General features: G+C 36.3%; 1 protein-coding gene across 2 annotated transcripts in view; it reads left to right on the plus strand.

Annotated features, from left to right (window-relative positions):
* The window catches only part of PACSIN2 (protein kinase C and casein kinase substrate in neurons 2), a 61,204-nt gene that overhangs the window by 30,673 nt on the left and 8,325 nt on the right, over positions 1 to 22,206 (plus strand). For both annotated transcript variants that reach the window (XM_082309443.1, XM_082309444.1), the window contains exons 2-7: positions 2,951 to 3,061; positions 15,090 to 15,246; positions 15,998 to 16,233; positions 16,923 to 17,078; positions 18,190 to 18,365; positions 21,171 to 21,291. In XM_082309443.1, coding sequence (XP_082165569.1) covers positions 3,002 to 3,061; positions 15,090 to 15,246; positions 15,998 to 16,233; positions 16,923 to 17,078; positions 18,190 to 18,365; positions 21,171 to 21,291 — 906 coding nt within the window. In that variant the 5' untranslated portion in view covers positions 2,951 to 3,001. The remainder of the gene's footprint in view (positions 1 to 2,950; positions 3,062 to 15,089; positions 15,247 to 15,997; positions 16,234 to 16,922; positions 17,079 to 18,189; positions 18,366 to 21,170; positions 21,292 to 22,206) is intronic.

Consider the following 22,206-nt stretch of genomic DNA (forward strand, 5'->3'; position numbering starts at 1 on the left):
ACAGCCTTAGTTGGTGATAGGTTTACTTTTTATAGTGAAACGGAAGACCCTGCAAATCAAAGTGCAATGAACTTTCGTTGTGAAACCTCTGCAAATTCACTTGAAGGATGGGAGAACCAAACCCTAACCAAAAATGTGCTAAAGGACTGGCTGCTGTAATAATTCTGTTTCATGAGGGTAGCATGACTCATGCTGCTTAATGTTCCTATCTCAGTATTCAGTTTATTTTTAAGTAGTGCTGTACAAATAGTGTTTTTCTGTGCCAGTTGTTGCTATGACTTCATAATATTTCCCTAAATACGCTTGCTCATACTTTCTCACAGCATAGTATTTGGCATATAAAAACCTTAAATCCATCAGAATTTCCTGAGGGCTGATCATTTTCATGCTTTTATGGAAAAAAAGGATAGCTCTGTGTATTATGTAGTTTTAGTTGAGGAGGAATAAAAGTTTAAAAAAGTCCCTACAACCTGTTCCCTCATTTAAGAAAATGTTCCTCTGTTTCAGCTTTTCCAATTTTTCCATGTAGCTTTTCAGGTTAAATTTCCCACACTGATATAGTTTAGGCTATTTTGTTAAAGGTAAGCGGACGCTGTATTATTACTTCGGAACACTTTCATTGTCTTTTCTTTTTGTAATTGGAGGGGGAAAAATACTTCTTGTGTGGTTTGGGGGTGGGGGCGGGATGGGTGACTTGTGGAAACTTTCCTTTAAGTTTATACTTTTGCGTAAGGGTTTGTTTTTCCAAGATGCTGAACTCTACAGTTGTCTGCCCAATCTCTTCCAAATGGCAGTCAACACTTTGGTTGAAAGATCTTGGTATACTATAGAAAAACAACTGTAACCCTTCCTGAGAACCTCTGGAGTCTTGTTCCTTCCCTTGTTCTGCATGGCATGCCCGGGTCACACACTTGCTTCAATCGCTTACTTGGTTTCAGAGTAAGGTGATCGTTAGTGCTGCCTTAACAGGGAAAAGGCAAGAGGACACGAACAGTTAATAGAATCTAGCTGGCGACATTTATTAATCTAACAAGCTGTCTTTAAACTCTAGGTCTCCTTTTAATTAGATAAAATAACACCAGAAATTATGATTAAAGATACCACTGCATAACCTTATATTTTTGTGAAAACTTTAAAACAAACAAACACTCTTAGAAAAAGCTGTTTAATGTCAAACTATTTTTTTTGAGTTTGTCCAACTAGTTGCAAGTTTATTGCGCTTTTGTTTCCTCCTTGTGCTGCTTATGGCTACCTAAGAAAGGCTATCAGAAAATATAAACGCTTACAACTGTGATCTTTGCTTACCTTGATGTATTGTAAGAATGGCAAGGGCCAAAATTGATCTGGAAAGAGCACGTTCCATGTAAAGGTGTGTTGCTAAGAAACTGACAGTTGAACAGTGTTTTAAAGCACTTTCCCCTCTTGGTTCGATAAAAACACAGGTGGAAAAGTGGGGTTTTTGATAATTACCAATAACATCACAAGTTGAAGAGTATTACACTGATGTCTAAAAATACTCTTATCTCAATATATCATCGTCCTTTCTAATTGTTGCCATTTTGCAGACCCCTTCCTGTATTTTTGGCTGTCTTTTCAAAGTAAAAATCTAACAATTGATGTTTCTGTTGTAGCTTTCAGTTCTGTATTCAGTCTTAAGGCTATTTAAGCTTTCTGTGAATTGGATTATGGAAATGAATTGGATTGAAAACTGTTCCAGAGAAACAGCTTGTCTTCCCAGCCAGAGCAGTTCTTTGTTCTGTTTGTGCTGTAACTGTCCAAACAACTGTTTTGTTTCAGTAGCTAGTTCTTGTTACAAACAAGTGGTGTATGCCTACCCGTATGGCACAGTTATTTTCAGAGTATCCAAGAAATGCGAATTTAGTGCTGAATTCCCCTTGGCCTTGGAGGATTTCAATTCTGTTTCTCTCGGCAGCATGTCATAACCACTAGGTTGCAAGGCAGACCAGGTTTGTAGGCATTTTCTACCCTTCCTTTTGAAGCGTCCCTGTTGCATTAAGGGAAGTAAGATTCATAGGGTGAAAGAGAGAGGGAGCATCACCTTATAGTCTACTGATGAAGGTGTTCATTCCAGAAGAGCGGGGGGTAAAATCTGTTTACCCATATGTAGGCAAACTTGATAGGAGAAATCTAAACAGGAGAACTTGATGACTTCATCTGTAGAGATTAGGCAGGGACTTGCATGTGTGTGTTGTGGGAGCGAGCTGTTTCCTTCCTCTCCTACCTCTTGGTCTCCACCCCGCAAACCGCATTTGTGCCTGTAAGTGCCTGAATTTTTGCCTCAGTAGTGTTTTTGATACTTACCTTAAATGTTAGCATAGGGTAACCCTACATTTTTTTTTTTTCTACACAGTGCTTTATAAACAGTCGTCTCCTTCTATGAGAATAGGTCATTTTTTTCTTCCATGCAGCTGTGTCTATATAAGTGAGAATGCCTGAATTGTTAAAGTAATGACTTCTAATAAAGATCAGAATTTGGAGATTGTTTGTTTGTTTTCCTAAAAGAAAACAATGAAATAGTATGGTCACATAAAATGCAGTAAAACTAGGTGTGGGAGTTTCAACTTCTAGGGAAAGTAATTGTCAGCTTCAAGCAGACCTTCTGTCATGGAGCCTATAACCTTTTACGTGGTACATGTGGAACAGTAGATACGTGCATCATACCATCTTTTAGAATCTATTATCTGCTTTAATATACACAAGAGTGGTGGCAAGAAAATAAGTAGTTCAGGTAGTTACTAGCCAAGAACTTTGTGTGGTAGAATAGTGTTCTGTTGCGAAACGCACTTAGTTACATGCCCTGTGTGGTTACCTCTTGTTTTTGTTTGGCATCCCTAGATATCAAAGAATTGAAGGATGTTACTTCATTTCTCTTTTGATAATTGTTTTTCATTAATGATGCTCATAAATAATTTTTTCTATCTTTTTACAGATTTTGAAGGTGTTTAAGCTCTGAATACTTACAAGATCTTCATACATAGAAATGTCTGGCTCATATGATGATTCCGTTGGAGTAGAAGTTTCTAGTGATAGCTTCTGGGAGGTAACCCGAACGTTTTATCACAATATTTTGGTTTTATTTTTTACTCTTACTATAGAAAATCTGACTTTTGTACATTGTAAACTGTGGAGAGAGCTGCAATATAAGATGCCTTTGGTTATTCTGATCTGCAGAAATAGCCTTCAGGGTAGAAGTGATGTTTTAGATTTTGGCCTGGTTCTGTCAATGGTTTTTAACCAGCACAAACTTGAGGATCATCCATTAGGGTAGGATATGCAATTCAGAATTGAACCTTTGTCAATTTTTCTTGCCAAAGAGGGGTGTGGGTGGGTAGCTTTTAAAACTACCAGGGGGGTTGAGTGATCAATGTTAAGTCTAAACTAACTAGCTAAAGGTTACTGTAAGTGTACATAAATTACAAATGTAAGATAGTGTGTGAATGTACTGCATGTCTCCTGTTTGTGTCTAGATATGAGTATAAACTTTTTTGAGAGAAGTTATCTTATCCTTATCTCAATGTAAGAGAATACATGCAGAAAGATATTACAAAGCATATCGTAATATCAGTAATTTCTGCTGCCCAAGTCTGAAGAAGGCTTTCAAATGTTACGATAACTTGATTAAGCCTTAAAGACAGCAAACTTCATAAAGCAGAAAGCATTTTACTAAAAAAGTTTCTTGCAAGAAAAAGAAAGGTTTGACAGTGTCAATACCGATGTAATTGGAAGTAAGTATGCTGTCCAGATGAACTTATTTGTTGAACTTACTCAGTGCGGCAAATTTCTACCATGTGACTGGGAGCTCTTTTGAGTTTGGACTATAGCAAACATGAAAATGGCTAGGGGGAAAATGTCTGAATATTTCCGTTACCAGAGACTATGTAAGACAGCTTGGTTTTGGTGACCTAACATTATGCTTCCTTTTAAATGAAAGCTTTTCTAGACCGCTAACCTGCGGTGGTGGTGGTGGTGAGGGCATATTGCATTTTGATGCAGATCTCCCATTATTTTTCAATACATTATCTAAAAGACATAATGCCAGTGAGGTTCTTGTTTAGTAGATAACTATAGTTTTTTGAGGTGACATATTTACTATTATGTTAAATATGTCTATCCTATTTATAAAGAGGTGGTTTTAAAATTGCTGGATTGTGTCTTAATCCCTTTTGTTGTAGGGGTACTCTGTAGTATGACTGCAGAGAGGATGTGGGACCTCTACTCTTGGAGATGCCTAAGACTCAACTGGACATGGTCCTCAGTAACCTGATCTATCAGGACTGCATTGAGCAGGGTGGGACCAGATGATCTCCAGAGGTTCCTTCCAACCTCAATTATTCTGTGTTTTTTATTTTATGCTGAAGCAGCTTTCTGGGCAGGCTTCCTTGGTAGAAGTTTTTTAAAAATAAAACAAGGAGGCAGTCAGGAAAAAAGAGTCTTGGACCAAAGGGGATTTTTTTTTTGATGTGTTGGGCATCCTGTACTTGGCAGGAGAACATGACTTCTGTCTGGCTATTCTGTACCAAGCTGTTGTCTTCCATCAAGTAATCGTGTCTGGAAGCAGAAAAGATGAATGAATGAGAATGGGAATTCTGTAAACTAGTATGATTGTTTGGACAAATGTGAACTCAAGTATTTAATATTAAAGGATGATAAATTATCGGAAATAGCAATTAGCCTAAGCTAGGACCTCTACAAAACATAGCTTAAATGTATTTGATGCTTGTTATAGGTGGGTTAAAGGTGTTCTTTGTGCTATCGGTGACTTACTTTATACCATTTTGTAAACACTACATCTTAATCCATTTCTTTGGACTTTTCTATGTATTCCTTCCAAAAGGTCAGAACTGTGGTCTGTTTCATAAGCAATGTCAATAGACTACTGTGTAATGCGTGGGTGTGTCTTTCTTTATCCTTGGATAAAAGAAAGTTAGACTTCAGTATTGCAATCAGTTTCTTTCTTTATAGGATTAATTCTTTTCTCTGCTCTTTCTCTTTTTGGATGTATAACCACAAAGGTGGGTATGTTAAAATGGTCAAGAGGAAAAATTTCAGATTGAATAATTAGTGAATAATTAGTTTATTTTTTTTCTGAAACTTTGAGTGCATCAGCCTGGAAAAGTAGTATGTTCTGAGAGCTGACAAATGCTGACTAGAACAGGTATGCAAGTTGTTCAAAGGGGAAAACTAGCATTGTTTAGATCATATGCTAAAATCAGTTAAAAATCATCTCCAAAATTGAAGAGGCAATTATATTCTCATGGACTGGGTTCAGTTCATTAAAAATGCTAGAGACCATCTTCACACTCACTCTTAAGGGAGTGAAACAAAGGTTTGGCTGCAGTAAAAAATGAATCCCAGTGATAAGTCAATGGCTTTGTTACTGAGGTGACTTTAAGGATGTTCAAAGTATTAATAGATTTTCTGAAAGCAAAATTGGACTATACATGCAATTGACCATTTAAAAAAAAAAAAACCAAACCTGTATTTCATTGTACTAAGCCTTTGACAGTTTAACAATATAAAAGGGAATATTACACTGAATTTTGGAGTTTTTTTGTACTTGTACTTGTACTTTTTTTGTACTTTTGCTTTGTACTGTTTGATTCTTAGGACAAACAGACAAGTTTGGGGGCTTTGTGGCTACAAACACTGACTCTTTAAAAACCATTAATAGAGAGAGTTGTGTTCTTAATATGGATGTAAAGGCTTTGTCATTATTTTAGCAAAGCGACTATAGGCTTGAAACTTCAATATGTTGAAACCAAGTGGTATTTCAGTGAAACAGAGGGGAGGCTGTAAAAGTTTTATAATTGATTAGCGCTTAAAATATCACTGATGACATTTGTGTTGTGGTTAAAAAAAAAAAAAAAAAGAAAAGCAAAAACCAACAAAGAATAGCTTAGAGAGTTCAAAAGATAGAGCAGTTTATGATAACCTGCTGTATGTATAGCTGAAAGACTGTAGTAGGTATGCTTAAATGTTTATGTAACTGCACGGAGAGCTGAAAAATGTGTGGTATGACATCCCTGGCATTTTGCGGAGATGGAACTTTTATGGATACACTAAGATACTTTGAACTAAAAATGAAAAAGAGTACTCTGATATAAATAATTTTATAGTAATGCTGAACTATTAACAGGAAGGAGTGACATGGTAGTGAATTTTGACCTTCATGCATGCTGTACTTACAGAGTCTGTGTAGTTTCCGAGAATAAATGTGTTTACAAAGCTGTCTTAAGAAAAACATGCATATAAACTTTTCTCTCAATGGAAATAGCTGAGAGAATATACTAAGCAAGGAAACTGCTGTTTCTTTGTACTCTGATACTTACAGGATGACTCCTTATTACTGGGTATTAAGCTATTCAGAAGACCGGTAGTCTTGGCAATACCCTATTATAGTGAGAAATGTGAATAATGTGGAACTTATGTTTTGGTTGACAGCCTTTATAGCTGCATGTAGCAGGGAAGGTGGGGTTTGAACAAAATACTTGGACTAAAGCACAACATAAGGGAAAGTGGTAAAGTACCTAAAGCTGTGCTGTCCACTGCAGTGTAGCCTTGATATAGGATATTTTGAGTGATTGCTTTCATCCAGGAGTAGTTTTCTTGTGACCTCTGCACTCCTGTGCATTTCTGTGAGGGTAACGGCATTTTGACATGCATGCCTGATACTAGCCTGGACTGTATTTTGGTTTGTATATACTTCTGATTATTTGTTTGAGTGTATAATTAAGGTATCCAGCAGTTTGCTTAGGCCAAGTAATGCCTTGGCAGAATGTACCATTTGACTTTAAAGCTTGTCTTTCTACAGAGAAGCCTGGCAAAACAATAAGACAGGAATTATCCTTCAGATCAAGAGTTAAGAGAGGGGGAGGAGGTTTGTCAGGCTTCTGCTGTTGGTAGGACATGAACCTAATGTAAAGGAAGTCCTGTGCAAGTCCTAATAAATTTAACTTAAGAATAACTCTTCAGTGTTAAGTGACACGCAGAAACTAACAGCAAGCCTGTCAAACTTAATTACCAAAGTCTTGTTTAAGTACTTGTGGTTTGGAGCCATCTTTCCAAAGTAAATTTGACTGAATTTTAGTCTAAAACTTGTCCTTTTTCCATCTGTTCTGAATTGGTTATTTTGTTTCTGAAGATTGCAACTTTGAATTCTAGTCTTAGTCTTTCTCAAAATGGATAACTAAACTGCTTTGATCGATCTATTTTGTCTGACTTGATTAGAAAACACGCAGTGTCTCTGGAATGCCAGCCTCAGTACTTTATGCCTCAGGTAACAAGAAGTAAAGCACTCTTAATCAATTTGGAAGTTGTATTGTTACCGCAGATTTTGTCATTTGCACCCTTTCATTAAAGGTTTTTAAGATATTTGACAGGATAGGTTTTTTCTTTTTCAAAGACAGCCTGCAGTTTGTTAAAAGCCACCTTGCTATGTTTTACTGCCACAGCTGAAAGCAGTGAATGTATTTAAACTTGGCCATGGCACAGAAGAGACAGTCTGGCAGGGTGAGCTTTTGAGTTTGTTCCCTCACACTACAAAATAGCTCAAATTTATTTACCTTTGGAGTGTGCTGCAAAGCCCATCTTTTTCTTGAAAGACACTTAGGAAAGAGTGAGGTGGCTGGGTGTGGGACCTATCTGAAGAACTTACTGTGAAAACTTTTTTGCTCGCTGCATATCTTTGAAACGAAACCACTTTTATTTCTTGAATGTTGATGTTCTGTTGAGCTGATAACAAGAACTGTACTGAATAAAATGCTAATACACCAACTTCAAAGTTTTTGCCATTGCTGGTGACAGAAATTTCATACAATGGGAAATAAAACACTTGGCTCTTAATCAGTTTTCTGCATCCAGAAGTGTTTGCTTTCTTTTGGAGTTGTCACTGCCTTTGCTAGGGTTCCTTATTACAAAGATAATTACTAGCAGTTTGATCACATTTAAAAATGTGAATCTATAGTATATGGTTGCATGGTACTAAACTTAATGCTCTAACCTTGTCTGTTTGCGTATGTTCAGGCTGTCCATGGAGCAATTCAATGCAGGTTACATCATCTATGAAGCTTTTTATTAGGTTGCTATTTCAATACTGTTCATGGAAACTTCCAGTTCTGGCATTGAGAGTCAAGCTCAACGCTTGAAATCCAATACGAATAGTAATTTGTTTCCTTTAAAGACTAGTCTTTTTAATTACTACACAGATACTGTTATCAGGTTCAGATTTGTGGTTGGGAAATGGTTGTCTTGTTGAAAGGGAACTGGAGAAGTTGCTGTTTGGACTTGTGTTCTTGGTGTTGACTTGCTGTAGATATATCAGTCAAAAATGTGGGTAGGACAAGGTTTAGGCATAGGTAGTATCTCGTATCAGAACAGCTGATATAACTGAAAAAATTAGGCTTTCAGAAATATACATCTTTCTTTAGCATGAAATAGAAATAGCAGCTTTCACAATTAAATTGAGGAACTTTTTCAGTATTTAGTTAACCCAAGCTACTACTAAAAGTTTTTTGTCTTCTAGCAAGATGATAAATCATTTTCAGGAGAACGAATCTTTTTCTTTTCCTCTAATATGTCCAGGTGTTTACGAAATACAAGTACTTTAGGAGACAGAAAATTTTGTACATGTTTTCATGTAAGCTTGCTTAGAGAGCAAGGAATTGCAAAATAATAAGGAAAGACATTCTGAAAGATAGTTGCCACAATAATAGTGGAGGATTTCATCAATGTTTCAGTTGTACTGTTGTTCAGTAATGCCTTAATTTACTTAAGAAATGGAAGCTTCTTTTTCATTCTTCATCTTTCGAACAAGCCTCAGTGTACCTTGATGTATCTGGTTAAGCTCATGGCTCTCTCTGGGTGCAGCAATTTTTTAAGACCGAGGAATCTTGTGGTTATGCTCCAAGAAGGAATTCCTTCATCTGTGTTACTTAGCTGGCAAGGGTGGCATGCTTTGGGTAATCAAAGGTTATTGCTGATAGCCTGGAGCAGGATGGCAGTAGCTTTTCCAAGGGAAAGTGGAAAACTTGGAACCCAGTGTGCAATTTGAAACCCTTCGTATTTCTTTCTCATCATATGGACTCTCAGCATTTGCATGACTGCTGTAAATACATCTGTTTGTCATAATCATTCATGCCACTTTCTTGCATCCAAAAATAGACTATGGCAAAACTGGTTGGTTCCAAGATTGCACGGCTTTAGTGAAACACAAGAAATAGACAACCCTATTGGCCTTGTTCTACTGAAGTGGTTTTGAAATACACATGAAAGAAGTTGATATATTAATATATTATAAATGGAAGGCCAATTTTATGATGCATTTTGTTAATTAAGCTCCGGCCTTATGCTTGCTAATCACTATTATTATGGTCATATTAAAAGAAAAATGCCTCGAGCAAGCAGAGACCAATGCTATTGTTCACTTAAATACCTGTGAAGGTAGGAAAGGTGATGAGTAAGTGTTCCTAGAGATCAAAGTAGAAGTGTATGCATATCTTGCAAGGTAAGACATCAAAAGGACCAGCTACCCTGCCTGTGGAAGCACTTACTTTTAATGAGCCATGGGTCCCTCACAGGCTGTGCCTTTTATACCCTGGATGTGAATCCCTCCTCTCCCTTATTTTCTGCTAGCATCAGCAATATGGAGCCCTCTCCATTTACTGCAGGGGTGTTTAACTGCCCTGTGAAAACACCTACTTATTAAAAAAAATAAAAAAACTAGTCATTCTGAACAGCTGCTAAACTAGGAACTGGCATTAGCTCTATGAACTTAGGCCTGTGACTGACTCCCTTGGAGGCCAGGACTTGATGTACATTTTGAGGTGCTCAGCACATGCCTTTCATTGCATTCTGAAGTATTTGTTGAGATATCCACTAGCAAGGTAAGATTTTCAGCTTATTCAAAAAGAGGAAGTTGGTCCCCTATGGAGCATGGGTGGAGGAAGGTTGGCCACCATATGCATTCCTATTCTCCCAAAAAAAACCCCAAGGCAAGACAAGCTCCAGACCTGACACTCTGGATAGCAGAGGCAGCTGATCTGAGACATGCCTCCCACAAACTGCATTATAAGCTGTCTGCTCAGATGGTCTTGGTCCTGCCCATTTGATACTCTGATATCTGTGCTTCAGGCCTGCTACTGTCAGCCAACATCTACATGAGGTATCTGCTGAGGGGGTGTGTGTTAGATGCAGGGAATTTAAGAGGGAGAAGCTCCCAAAACTCACTCTTGAATATTAAAAAGGTGTTCCTGTGTTGAGGGATTTCAGTTACTTGTCAGTGAATGCTTTTTGCTGATGAAGCAGACTGTGTTTTGCTTTTTCATTTTAAAAATATTTGGACTCTGCAATAGTAGATTCCTTTCATATCTCCTATATGCATTTTTTTAATCCTTCTAACATTGAGCAACATAATGTTCTCCATTTACATTGCCAGGTGTTTGCTTACTGGTATGTTTGGCTTTAGATTTTGTGGGTTTAAAAGCTTCTTCAGGATTTGTCTTGCAACCAGTCGTGAATTTATATGGGTAAACTTACAAAATTTAAATACACAGAGCTAGTGCTCCTAGGTACTTGGACTGTGTATGTGCTAATTATGCACCAAGATAATTCTTTTTATTTGAAAAAGAAAACCCGCAGTATTAGAGATGTTAATGCTGGTCGAAATGTTTGGAAACTTCCTGTTTGATGTAGCTGGAAAGAAATTGTAGTCATGGTTGAATGGAATGCTGGAAATAGTAAGTGTGTCCCCATATTGGCCATCGGTATGCATGGGTTTGACTATAAGCCTTCAAAGCTCATTACTGTATTTCCTGCCTATGCATATTTGCCCATAAAAACCCTTGTTGTATGCTATGGTGACTGACTGACTTTCAAATGGTTCCAGTTCATAAAGGCTGACTAGTTATGAATAAGCTAGGCAAGCTTGGAAAAGGAGTTGACATCAAATCTTACTTCAGGCATTTGAAACTCCTTAAATATTTGTGGTTATAACAATTATCATGATATACTAGAATTAACTGACTGGAGTTTAGCAATAGCTGAACGTTTGCCACCTTCTTGGCTGCTAACAAATTTAAATACCTTTATTTTTCATTCAGCGTACCAGAAAAACCTGCTAAGTGTGTTTAACTCTTTATAGGCTTTTATCCTGCTCTATGAATATGCTAAAAAAAAAAAAAAAAAAAAAATCAGTTGAGGTAAAGGAGCCTAGAATAATTTAAGACTCTCCTTTTGTGTTTAGTGCTGTGAAATTGTTAAATAATGAGGTTGTAAGCTCTCAAATATTTCCACTAAAGATCGTATCAGTGACAGTGCTTGGCTACATTAGTACACTGGTGGTCACAAAGGAGAGATGACTGGACGGCTAGCTATACTAAATGGGATTTGAGGTGACATTGTTGTGTTGATGCATGAGAGGAAATATCAAAATGAGAAGGAATGTTTTCTTGACTAAGCAAAATGGAGATTTGAAGGCATCTATAATGCCTGTAAGAGATAAATGGGGCAAAATAGGATCAACTGATGCTTATTAGTAGCAAAGCTCAGTATTTCTTGCAGTGGAAGAGGGGAAACTGGTTGCTAACTCAACTTAGAAAAGTGGGGCGGGGGGTGTGTGACACAAAACTGTGAATCACAGTTTTCACGGAATTCACTGATTGCATCAAGAAAGTGACCATTATAGTGGTATTTTGAAGAAATAAACTCTTGGGGTTATTTCCTTCTGAAGTGTCTCTGGCAACTAAGGGTAAACAGCAACTGAATTTGGTATCATGTAATAAAATGTCTCTTTCAGATGGGTGAAGTGTTGATGCTAAAATGAAAGCAGGATATATTTTTTAAATATCTCTCATTCTTGAAACTGTGAGAAAGTTTAATCTTAAAATTTACCTTCCTGAAACAAATGTTGCATTTGTAGGACAAGGAAACTAGTAACTTCATGTCTTAGTTGCCTGCTGTCTGTTTAACAGGAAATAGCCCCATGCTCAGAATGATCAGAAAGTTTTTTCTAACTAGCAAAATCATACGTTCATGTACTGAACAGGGCCAATCGAGAAATCTGAAAATTGCAAGGCATTATGTAAATGTGGCTCTGACTGAAACACAGAAAGACGGGATTTTTTTTTTTTTTTTTTTTCCCCCTGGTCAGTTGCTACAAGTAAAAGAATTTGTCATTTTTGTTTTAGCTCGAATACTTCATGTGAAGAGGAAGGGGGAAGTCTTGCAGACTGTTTGCAGTCTACCTCAGGAACTGGAGAAAATAGTCTTGTATAAAACAATGTATTAAGTCATGTTTTTCTTCTCCAGAATTCAGGGTATCTTTAGTGTGTTTATAGGTTTTTAATTTAATTGTTTTAACTTATCTATAGTTAACCTAGTAGTTCCTTGGAGTTCTTTTCCCTTTACTTGGCTCTGTAGTCTAAATACCTTGTGCTCTCATACCTCTAAGTCTGCCTCCTACAGTGACAGGCTGCACATTCCACGTCTAAAAAAAAAAAATTGTCATTGCAGTGTCCATAACTTAAAATGCAGTTTTTAAAATAAACCACTAGTATTTTAAACTCTTAAATGCCAAGTATATAACTTTTATGTTCTGTGTGTCATGAAACACAGAAAAATGCTGTATTTCCAAAATTCTAACGTTCCTCAAAGGGCATGAAATTTGAATGTGATGTCTAACATACTTTACTGTTTCATAAATCAAGTGAGCACTTTTTTTTTTTTTTTTCTTTAAAATACTGGTATAAAAGGCTTTCTTTGGAATACAAGGTTGTTATTTTCTAGTGTTGTAGGCCTGGTTCTTCTTTATACTGGTTCTAAACTATGATGCTACTTCCTTCAGTCCTCCTGTGGAGAAGGAGGTAGCGCGAGTGACTTATCTGTGGTCTGCATGCAGCTTTTTAAAGATGGCCTTATGCAATAATAGTGAGTGGACCATAATAGGTAAGCTAAATTCAGTTCTCCGAATATCTGCCTGAGATTTGGCAACTGCTAGATATTACCATGAGGTTAGAATTTGCTCAGACAACACAAAATACCATGAGGCAGCCAGCTCCCGTTCAATATTAGCATTTAAAATGCTAATTTAATAGTGAAAATTTATTAAAGGAAATGTTCATGCTAGACACATAAATCCCTGGGCACATAACTGGAGACACAAATTGATGCTAATATAAGGTTTCAGTAGTTGTGCCAAGCTAGCATAACCTGTTTTAACAGCCTGCTTGGCTGTGAACCTACAGCTGGAGTAATTTTGAGCAGATTAATGATTTGACCTTCCAATACAAAGGCTTTAGAAAGTATTCTTTGAAGTATTTAATTTTCTTAATGCTTTGATTACATATGTATATTCTATTTCTTAGTGTACAGTGTTAGTTTGAAACTGCCTACTTCTCAATTTTTATTTCTCATGAAAATGAGAGGTTATTTTTCATACTGTTTTGTTAATAGATGAAATCTGTTTTCACATGGATGCATTGACTATCTTGATTTTCGGTGTCAGCTTCTTTGTGATGCTGGTAGCTACTTATCTTCAGTTATATAGTGACTTATGTTTAAAGGCTGGTGTGTGTGTGTGTGTGCTTTTTTTACATGATTTAGACAAATCAGTGACTGCTAACTAATGCTTTTCTTAGATGCTACCTAAATTTCTTTGATCCGTTGAAACGGCTCTAGTCCAAAACCAAGAACATCCCCAAATTAATGCTTTGAGGCCACTATCTAAAGGAATTGTTTTTGTCCTGACATTGATGGTTTCGATTTCTCCCCCCCGCCCTTTGATAAGGAGTCTTAACATATGTCTGTATTTATCAGCATAGTCACTTATTTTTCCAGCACTCAATACAGGTTTTTTCCCCTTTTAAGAGTATTTCCCTATATACTTAGAGGAGTTTTTCCTTAAGCAGATGGCTTGCATGTACATCTGCTTACAAAATTCTGAATAAATGTGAACCTAAAAGTTGGATCATTTCCTGTATTTAAAATGTGAATCAGATATGATTCAAATGTAAAAATTACAAACATGCTTTAAGTATTTGGATGTTTAATCTTCTGCCTTACTGCTAATCTTTATTTTTCAGTCAGGTGGTTAGGGCAGATAAGAAACTGACTGTGATATTTAATAGGCTGTGCAAATTCTGTTAACCAAGTTCTTGAGTCTTGTGTAATGTTTACAAAAGCCAATCTGAGTGACCTTGAAATCAATGGAAATATTACTCTGGGAGCAGGCTTTTTTTTCCCTTCAGTTATCTAGATTGGTGATTCCATGTTGGTGCATACACAAAAATGAAAAGGGGGTATTAATTATATAATGGATTTTCATTATATAGTGTGCATTTTTCTCCATAGCCTTATCCTTTTGTAGCTTGTACATTGCGCAGCTGTATTTTTTTTTTTCTTTAGAATTCGCAAGTTAATTCTAGGTATAGGAACTCCATGTAAGTGCTGTCAGTATCTTCCCACATTAAATGCTACAGTATACTTTTGAAAGAGTTGCTATGTAGTTTGTCAGCAGTGAAGCACAGCTGTAACAAACAGCATATCTGGTCTCTGCTGTATATATAGTGGTTGTGCTTTTTCCATACTACATTCTTAAAAAAAAAAACCCACTATTATGCTTGATAGAAATGTTGCAATACTCCTTTGCATGTCTTTGCAGTTTTATTAATTCTGAAAGATTAAACACAGCATAAAATTAAGGCACTAGGTACTTAATAATATGCATGGAAGAGGGAAATACTGTATTTGTGTTAAATATCTTGATTATCTAAAGCAATAATAATAATAATGCAGAACAATTGTGATGACTGCCCATAATTACATTGCAGGACTAATAAAATATAATAAAGCTTTCACTTTTAAAATTAATAGCTTTTTTACAGGAGAACTTGTGGCCTTTGTGGTGGTGTTGCAGTTAGGTTTTAAGATTAATTGAAAAATACCTTATGCTATAATTGATTAATTCCTGCCAGTAGATTACTTTGCTCCTAGGTAACAGTATTTGTGTTAATTAGAGATTTATCTTGTTTTCAGAGCTTTCAAGCAGGAGTTGTTAAGTATTTTTCTCTTTACAGGTTGGAAATTACAAGCGGACAGTAAAACGAATTGATGATGGTCACAGACTTTGCAATGATCTTATGAATTGTATTCATGAACGGGCACGAATAGAGAAGGTCTATGCTCAGCAGCTTACAGAATGGGCGAAAAGGTGGAAACAGCTTGTGGAAAAAGGTAATACATTCTGATTTTGATCTCTGAAAACTTTCTCAAATGGGAAAAAAAGTGTTTCTGTATATCTTTGTTTTGGTAAGTACAAAGTAGAAATTTTGTACTTTTTAGCCTATAATGGAGTCTTTGCAAAAGGCTCAGTAATGTAACAAATGATCAAGCTTTTCTTGATTAAAAACAAACAAAGCCCCACTCCTTTGCTAGTTTGCTTGTTTCTTACTGAAGCAGATGAATCTTGCCTTCAGTGTTGAGGTATGCAAATAGATTCAGTTCTAGAGAACTGGCTGTTTCTAGGTTTCAAACTAATGGTATGGAATACAGTTTGAAAAGTGTATCTGAATAATAAGGGGGCAGTGGTTGTGGGGGAAAAGACTAGTAACAAAAGAGCTAGGCATTGCTCTAGTGGAAGGCTAATCTGATACCATTTTAATATATTCTGAAATAATTTGTCTTTTTCCATGCTTCAAAAAGTACATTGAGAAATTGAAGGCAGTTCAAAGAGGAGCTAATAGGTGGAATACTGAGAATCATGGTAGAGGGAGAAGGAGGCCAGACTAAATGAATATAATTTCTTCTGCTGTAAAAATTTGTAATATTCTAAATTTATCTGAAAAGAAACTGTTCCCTTTTCCAGGTTTGCGTCGATATTGGTGTTTACAAGTGAATATAAGTCAATAGCTTCAGGTAGTTTCTTGGGAATATAAGTTCCATGTGGGTGATGGTTACTGAGAATGACACTTTCTGTTGTGTTTAGGCCCACAGTATGGAACAGTAGAAAGGGCTTGGTGTGCTTTTATGTCAGAAGCTGAAAAAGTGAGTGAACTACATCTAGAAGTAAAAGGTTCACTGATGAATGAAGACTTTGAAAAAATCAAGAACTGGCAGAAGGAAGCCTTTCATAAGCAAATGATGGGAGGATTTAAGGAAACCAAAGAAGCAGAAGATGGATTTAGGAAAGCTCAGAAACCCTGGGCAAAAAAGCTGAAAGAGGTACAGCAGTAGATTATGTATTAGATATCCTGTGTTACAATATATTAATGTCTCAAATCTCTATAAGGGAGTAAACTCCCTATTCTCTCTGCTGGACCCTCCTTTCTCCAAAAGATCTCTTCCTTTCTGTCCTCTTCTGAAAATAAGTATTTTCTCTTGGTCTCTCCTAATCTTGGTGACTTCAGTGAAAATCTGGGAAAAGTGGAATTTAAGCTGTCATTTTAACAGTATCTGATTTCATGCATTTGAAAGTTACGAATCGCTCAAAGAAATAAGCAGGGGAAAAGTGTTTGTGGGTTTTTTCCCCTGTCATGTAACATTATTCTTAAATAACAGGTTTGTAGAAGAAGGGGAGCAGGAGAACATGAGCATGAGGAAAAAATGTTCTATTGAGGACTTTCTGTAAACCTTTTCTTGAGTCTGTTCCACACTTCTCTAAGCTGTATAAGTGACATTTCTTGTATGGTGAGAGAATGCTGATTCATAAGTACTACAATAATTTCCTTATGTTGATTCTTGTGTATTGTTCACTTCTTGGCCTAAATGGGGGGGAAAAAAAAAAAAAAAAAAAAATCCTGAAACAAAACCTGACACTTTCTTCATTGCAACATGATTATAAGGCTAAAAAATTCAGTTGATGGTGGTTGTGTAAACTATCCCAGGTGCAAATATTCAAATCTACTTTGTAGGTGGAAGCTGCAAAGAAAGCATACCATGCGGCCTGCAAAGAGGAGAAACTGGCTATATCCAGAGAAACAAACAGCAAAGCTGATCCAGCACTAAATCCTGAACAACTTAAGAAATTACAAGACAAAGTGGAGAGGAGCAAACAAGATGTACTAAAGGTAATACTGTATGCTAACATACTGTTTGTATGCAGTCTTTTTAACCTATAGCTTGTGCATATTTAAGCTTTTTTTCCTTCCTGAATGTGCCATGGACTGCAGGGCAGCTCACTTCCAGTTACGGTCCTATACTGAAATTTAGAGTTTTCTCCAAAGCATATGTTATTGCCAAGTTCTTCTGTGAAGAATGAATAATGTATTGCCTCTATTTCACGTAAGTACTTTCAGCAGGGAACAAAGCAGAATAAGACAGTGAACTTCTAGGACAGAGTTCTACTCATTTAGTAGCGAGGGTTGAGTTATTTCACTTGAGAGGCTGTGAGATAGGCACTTAAAACTTGCTGACAACATCTAAACTTGTAGTTATTCTTGACTGCAGAATGCATTTTTTTTTTTTAAGAAAGTAAGCTGATAAAATCCATTTAAATGAAAGTAAATACACTTTTGGAAATATCATTCTATTGCTCAATTTGATCTATCTCTTTGGCGGGCTGCTACCAAGAGGCTTTTCTTATGTGACTTTCTTCAAAGCCATCTTTTCCCTTTGAGAATTCTGTTCTGTGTTCGGGAAGGCTGCTGTTACATTGGGTGGGATCTTTTAATTCCTGTCTGTGGACTACTTCTGTAGATCAGTGTAGAGCCTGAGGTTCTATCTGTTAACTGAGCTCACAGCATAGGCAATTTATGTTCACAGGGATGTATACAATGTTTGGTTTTTTTTGGTAATAACTCACAGTGGACTATGTAAATTACTGAAGGAGAAAAGACAACACTTTGAAACTATTTGGAGATCTTTAAATAAGAGACCTGTAACTTGAAAGACTGCCTGCTCTGATTTACTCTGTGGCTCCTTTGGTTTTTATCTTTAGTTTACATTAACATTTGTCATGGTTTCTCTTAAAAGGCCAGAGAAGAAGCTTAGAGCTTTATTGTAACTGTTCTGCAGTTTTGTTAGGTAACTCATCGTAACTTGACATAGGTACAGTGGTCATGAAAAGAGAATGAAGTTTGGGAACTTCTGGTCTAAATCTTGGCCATTACTATATCGATAAGTCTGTTATGTAGGGTAGTAATAAAATACATTGCTAACGGTTTGTTTTTCCACCCCCAGACAAAAGAAAAGTATGAAAAATCACTGAAAGAATTAGATAATGCCACTCCTCAATATATGGAAAACATGGAGCAGGTATTTGAACAGTGTCAGCAGTTTGAGGAAAAACGCTTACGTTTCTTTCGAGAAGTATTACTGGAAGTTCAAAAACACCTTGACTTGTCTAATGTTGCAAGGTAAAACTGTGTAAGACTTCAAAATTAATGCTTAATACTTTTCAGTGAAAAATAATCCATACTTCAAGTAGATCAGAGTTTGCAATCTGATTTGTTTCTAATGTGTTGCTTCAATTTGTTCAAAGCGTAAGTGAAAGCTTAATTCTTTGTTTTGTCTAAGAACAGATTAGCATCTATCCCTAACATTTGCTAGTTTTATTTAACACAGTGTTAAATGAACCAAGAAACTCTAATTTTTGTTGTATTTTTATAATCAAATGTGTGCCAATTAAAAAGGATGCAGAGCTTAGAATCAAAAAATGCTGGACCAAAGATTGGGAAAGGAGGGGTTTGGTGTAATGTGTCTTGCATGTTTCTTGGAGAACAAACTAGAATTTATTAGCGTAAGACAGCATGAACTTTGTGGCATAAACACATTTATTGTTAAAATACTCGAGTTCAGTCTAAAGGAATTACCTTAACTAGGGGATAAATGTTAAAGATCTATTGGTTGCCCGTTGCTGAACTCTTGTCCCTATCAATTTCAAAGTCTGATCTTTATACTGTGGTATGTATAACGCATGTCTTGTACTTTGTTCTTTCTGCCTGGACCCTCCTCACTACATTCCAAGAAATCTAAACTTCTGCTAGGGAACTCAAACCAGAGCTCATGCAGCTTATTTTGTCAGACCGTGTAGCATGTCATCGACTACTACAGGCCATGTTGATACGAAGCTACTTCAGTATATCAGCAAGGCAGTGGTTATAACATGTTTGTTTTCTCTTGCATTTGAGAAGACAGACACTGGTATACTTGCAGCAAATGCTGTAACACTAGTGGAATTTTACATCTCACTTAAAACAGCAGAGTTTTGTTTGCGCTCTGGTTGGCACTTCAGTTAAAAGTAGAAAAGTGTGCTCCTGGCTGTCTCTTCATTTCTGTTGCTTCTTCTAGTGACAAAACTCTTACGGTAGTCCAACCAGTGGAATTAAGGAGCTGATCAAGGTAACCTAGGGCAGGAAGAATCTAGTTTGGTTTTAACCCTGATCAGTATTCCAAACTGACTTGCTATGCAGTCACACGAATGTTAGCGCTGGCATAAGCGAAGGGGGTGACATAGGGGCAAGAACAAATACAGAGCAAGCAATAGGTAAAGGCAAGATCACTTATTTTAGCATCATTATAATTTTGGGTTGCTTCAAAGTTCTTATGGAACTGCTGTGGAAGACAGGTTCTTTTTAATCTCAGAGTAGATAGATAGCCAGGATTGCTGCCCATTTGAATTCAGTTTAATTAGGTTGAAAAAAACTACAGAACAGAAATATATGAGAAATAGTTGACTTAAAGGGCAAGGTTGGGAGAAGACTACAGAAGATGACCAAGTGGAGAGGCAATGATTTCCTTAGGAGGTCCTGGAGCGGTGTCTTACGGTATGTTAATAAGGTGCAAAGAAAAGAACTGTTAGGATAAAACTAGGGATAAAGCAACTGTAACTGTTTATCTATTTCCTTATCTGTGCCGCTTTGAATACACAGAGATAAAAAGTGTAGAATAAACCCTCAAAAGGAAGTCTGATTTTTAACTTTCTTAAGACTAATAATGCTGAAGAGCACAGTCCAGAAAACAGCCCTGTCCTGTTTTCTCAGATGTAGACCTCCAGCGTATTGTTGATTTAACTGATGGCTAGTGTATCATTCAAAATTATTTATTCCCTTTCTCAAAGCACGTGCCTTTCTGTTGCTTAAATACATTCAAAGAACCACTGATGTAGAAAAAAACCCATACTGCATACATGTTAAAGCAGTCAAGTAATATATAGAAATTGAGAAATTTGGAATTATATTTTGGGAAAGTTTGACTCCTTTACAATGTAGCATTAATGAATTATAATTCTAAATTTTGTGTGACTTGGTCTGGAAGGAGTTTCCAAAACTCTCTCTAGCTTGAATACAGACTGGCAGTTCTGTGTCTCTTATTTTAAGCCTTGTGGCTGTTAAGACCTCTTTATACTCTGAGTTCCATATTGCACCATATTAGGTTTTTTTGTATAAAACAATTGTATTTACAGTCACAGTCTGAATACATCATGTGTATGGTCTAGGAGCGGGGGATCAAAGTTGTATCTGCAACATGACTTCTATTCTGTAAAATACTTTATACTTATGAGAACTCAACTTTAATGGAAAACAATTAGACTAAGAGATAAGTAAAAGTAGTAAGGTTCTTTTTTATAGTGTTTGATATTTTGTATAAATAATACAGTTAGTAAAATTGGAGAGTACCCAGAACAATAAAAACAGTTAGCAGATACTATAACTGCATAGGAAAATGTTTAACCCATTTAACTCTGCTTCAGCTTTGATATTTTTATTTGTATAATGACTTATAATTCTTATTGGATTAAGACAGGAGTTTTCATAGAATGCTATGGATTTATCACAAAAACAGTTTCTACTGTCTTGTAGACAAGCTTTTAAATTCAAGAAATTTCAAGATTGGCATTCAGTAATTTAAATACATTCCTCTGTAACTCTTGCATTTAACGATAGCCAATTAAGTTACACGAGTCATAAGTCTAAAATCTAGCAAATAAGGATTTTATATGTTTATATGTTGTGAACTTTTGGCAAGCTTACTTGTTGGACTACTCTTCCCTTTTTACAGGCAGTTAATAGGTCTGTCATGAGTTTTTAAAAGTCTGTCTTGCTGTAAATTTTTTCAATAATATTGTGAACTTTGAAACAGTCTTTTTTTTTAAATCTGACTAGGGGATTTGCAATGCTTCTAAATGCTATACTAAATTTGAAGACAAATTTGTTTTACAGTTACAAAAATATCTATCGTGAACTGGAACAGAATATCAAAACAGCAGATGCTGTTGAAGACTTGCGGTGGTTTAGAGCTAATCAAGGTCCAGGGATGTCAATGAATTGGCCTCAGTTTGAGGTAAGGTCAGAGTACTTAAAACCCAGGCTTGTTTTGTCTGTTTTTTCCTCTTTGCTTTTTGTCATATTCCTTTCTGGTGTAACTTTTAAATTCAGGCTTCCAGCAGTGAAATTTTTTTGTTTTTACAAGTCATAGCAGTTTTGTTTCTTGATTTCCATTGGGCTCTCCTCATCCCCCAACTTTTGGAGGTGATTATATCAGGCACCTAATTAAAGAGGAAAGGGGTAAACCAGAAAAATCCTATAGTGTGTTTTTTTTGTGTGGTTTTTTTTTTTTTTTTTTAAGCTAAAGTCATTACTGAAGTCATTAGTAAGCCATGGTTTGATCGACACACCTCTGACACCTGTGTATGTTATCCTGCATGTTTTACTTCCCTGCTTTGGTGTCAGACTTCAATGTGAATCTCTTTGCTGTTAGCAGGTAATTATAGTGTAAGCAGCAAAGACTTTGAAAAAGTTTGAACTAAATACTTCAATCAGTCCTGAAAATGTGTATTATAAGTCTTAACTAGTTTTTTCAATACTGTTATATTAAAAAAAGTTCCACCTTTAACCAGTTGGTAATTTTACTGCTGAATGCCATCTTCCAAAGAAAGGATTTCTTCTTTAAGTAGTGTTCTGCTAACATAGCCTACAAGAAACAAGTACCAAAATGTATCAGTGCAGGTCATAGTACCAGAGTATCAAATAGCTGGAACTGGGATGAGTTTGTCCGACCAGAATCATGGGTTTAGTTGAAATAATTTCTAGGCGTTAAATCAATGGAGTGGAAGCATCAACTCTGGAGTGTTCACTGTTCCCTTATTAGCGCTAATGGAAAATATCACTTGTTTTTAAAATATTGAGTGACTTTAGATTAGGTTTGAGGAAAAAAAACTCATAATAGTACTGCAGAATTTCTTTGCCTGAAACACTG

This window comes from Platalea leucorodia (assembly GCF_965183815.1).
Source record: "Platalea leucorodia genome assembly, chromosome: 4".
Lineage (NCBI taxonomy): Eukaryota > Metazoa > Chordata > Aves > Pelecaniformes > Threskiornithidae > Platalea > Platalea leucorodia.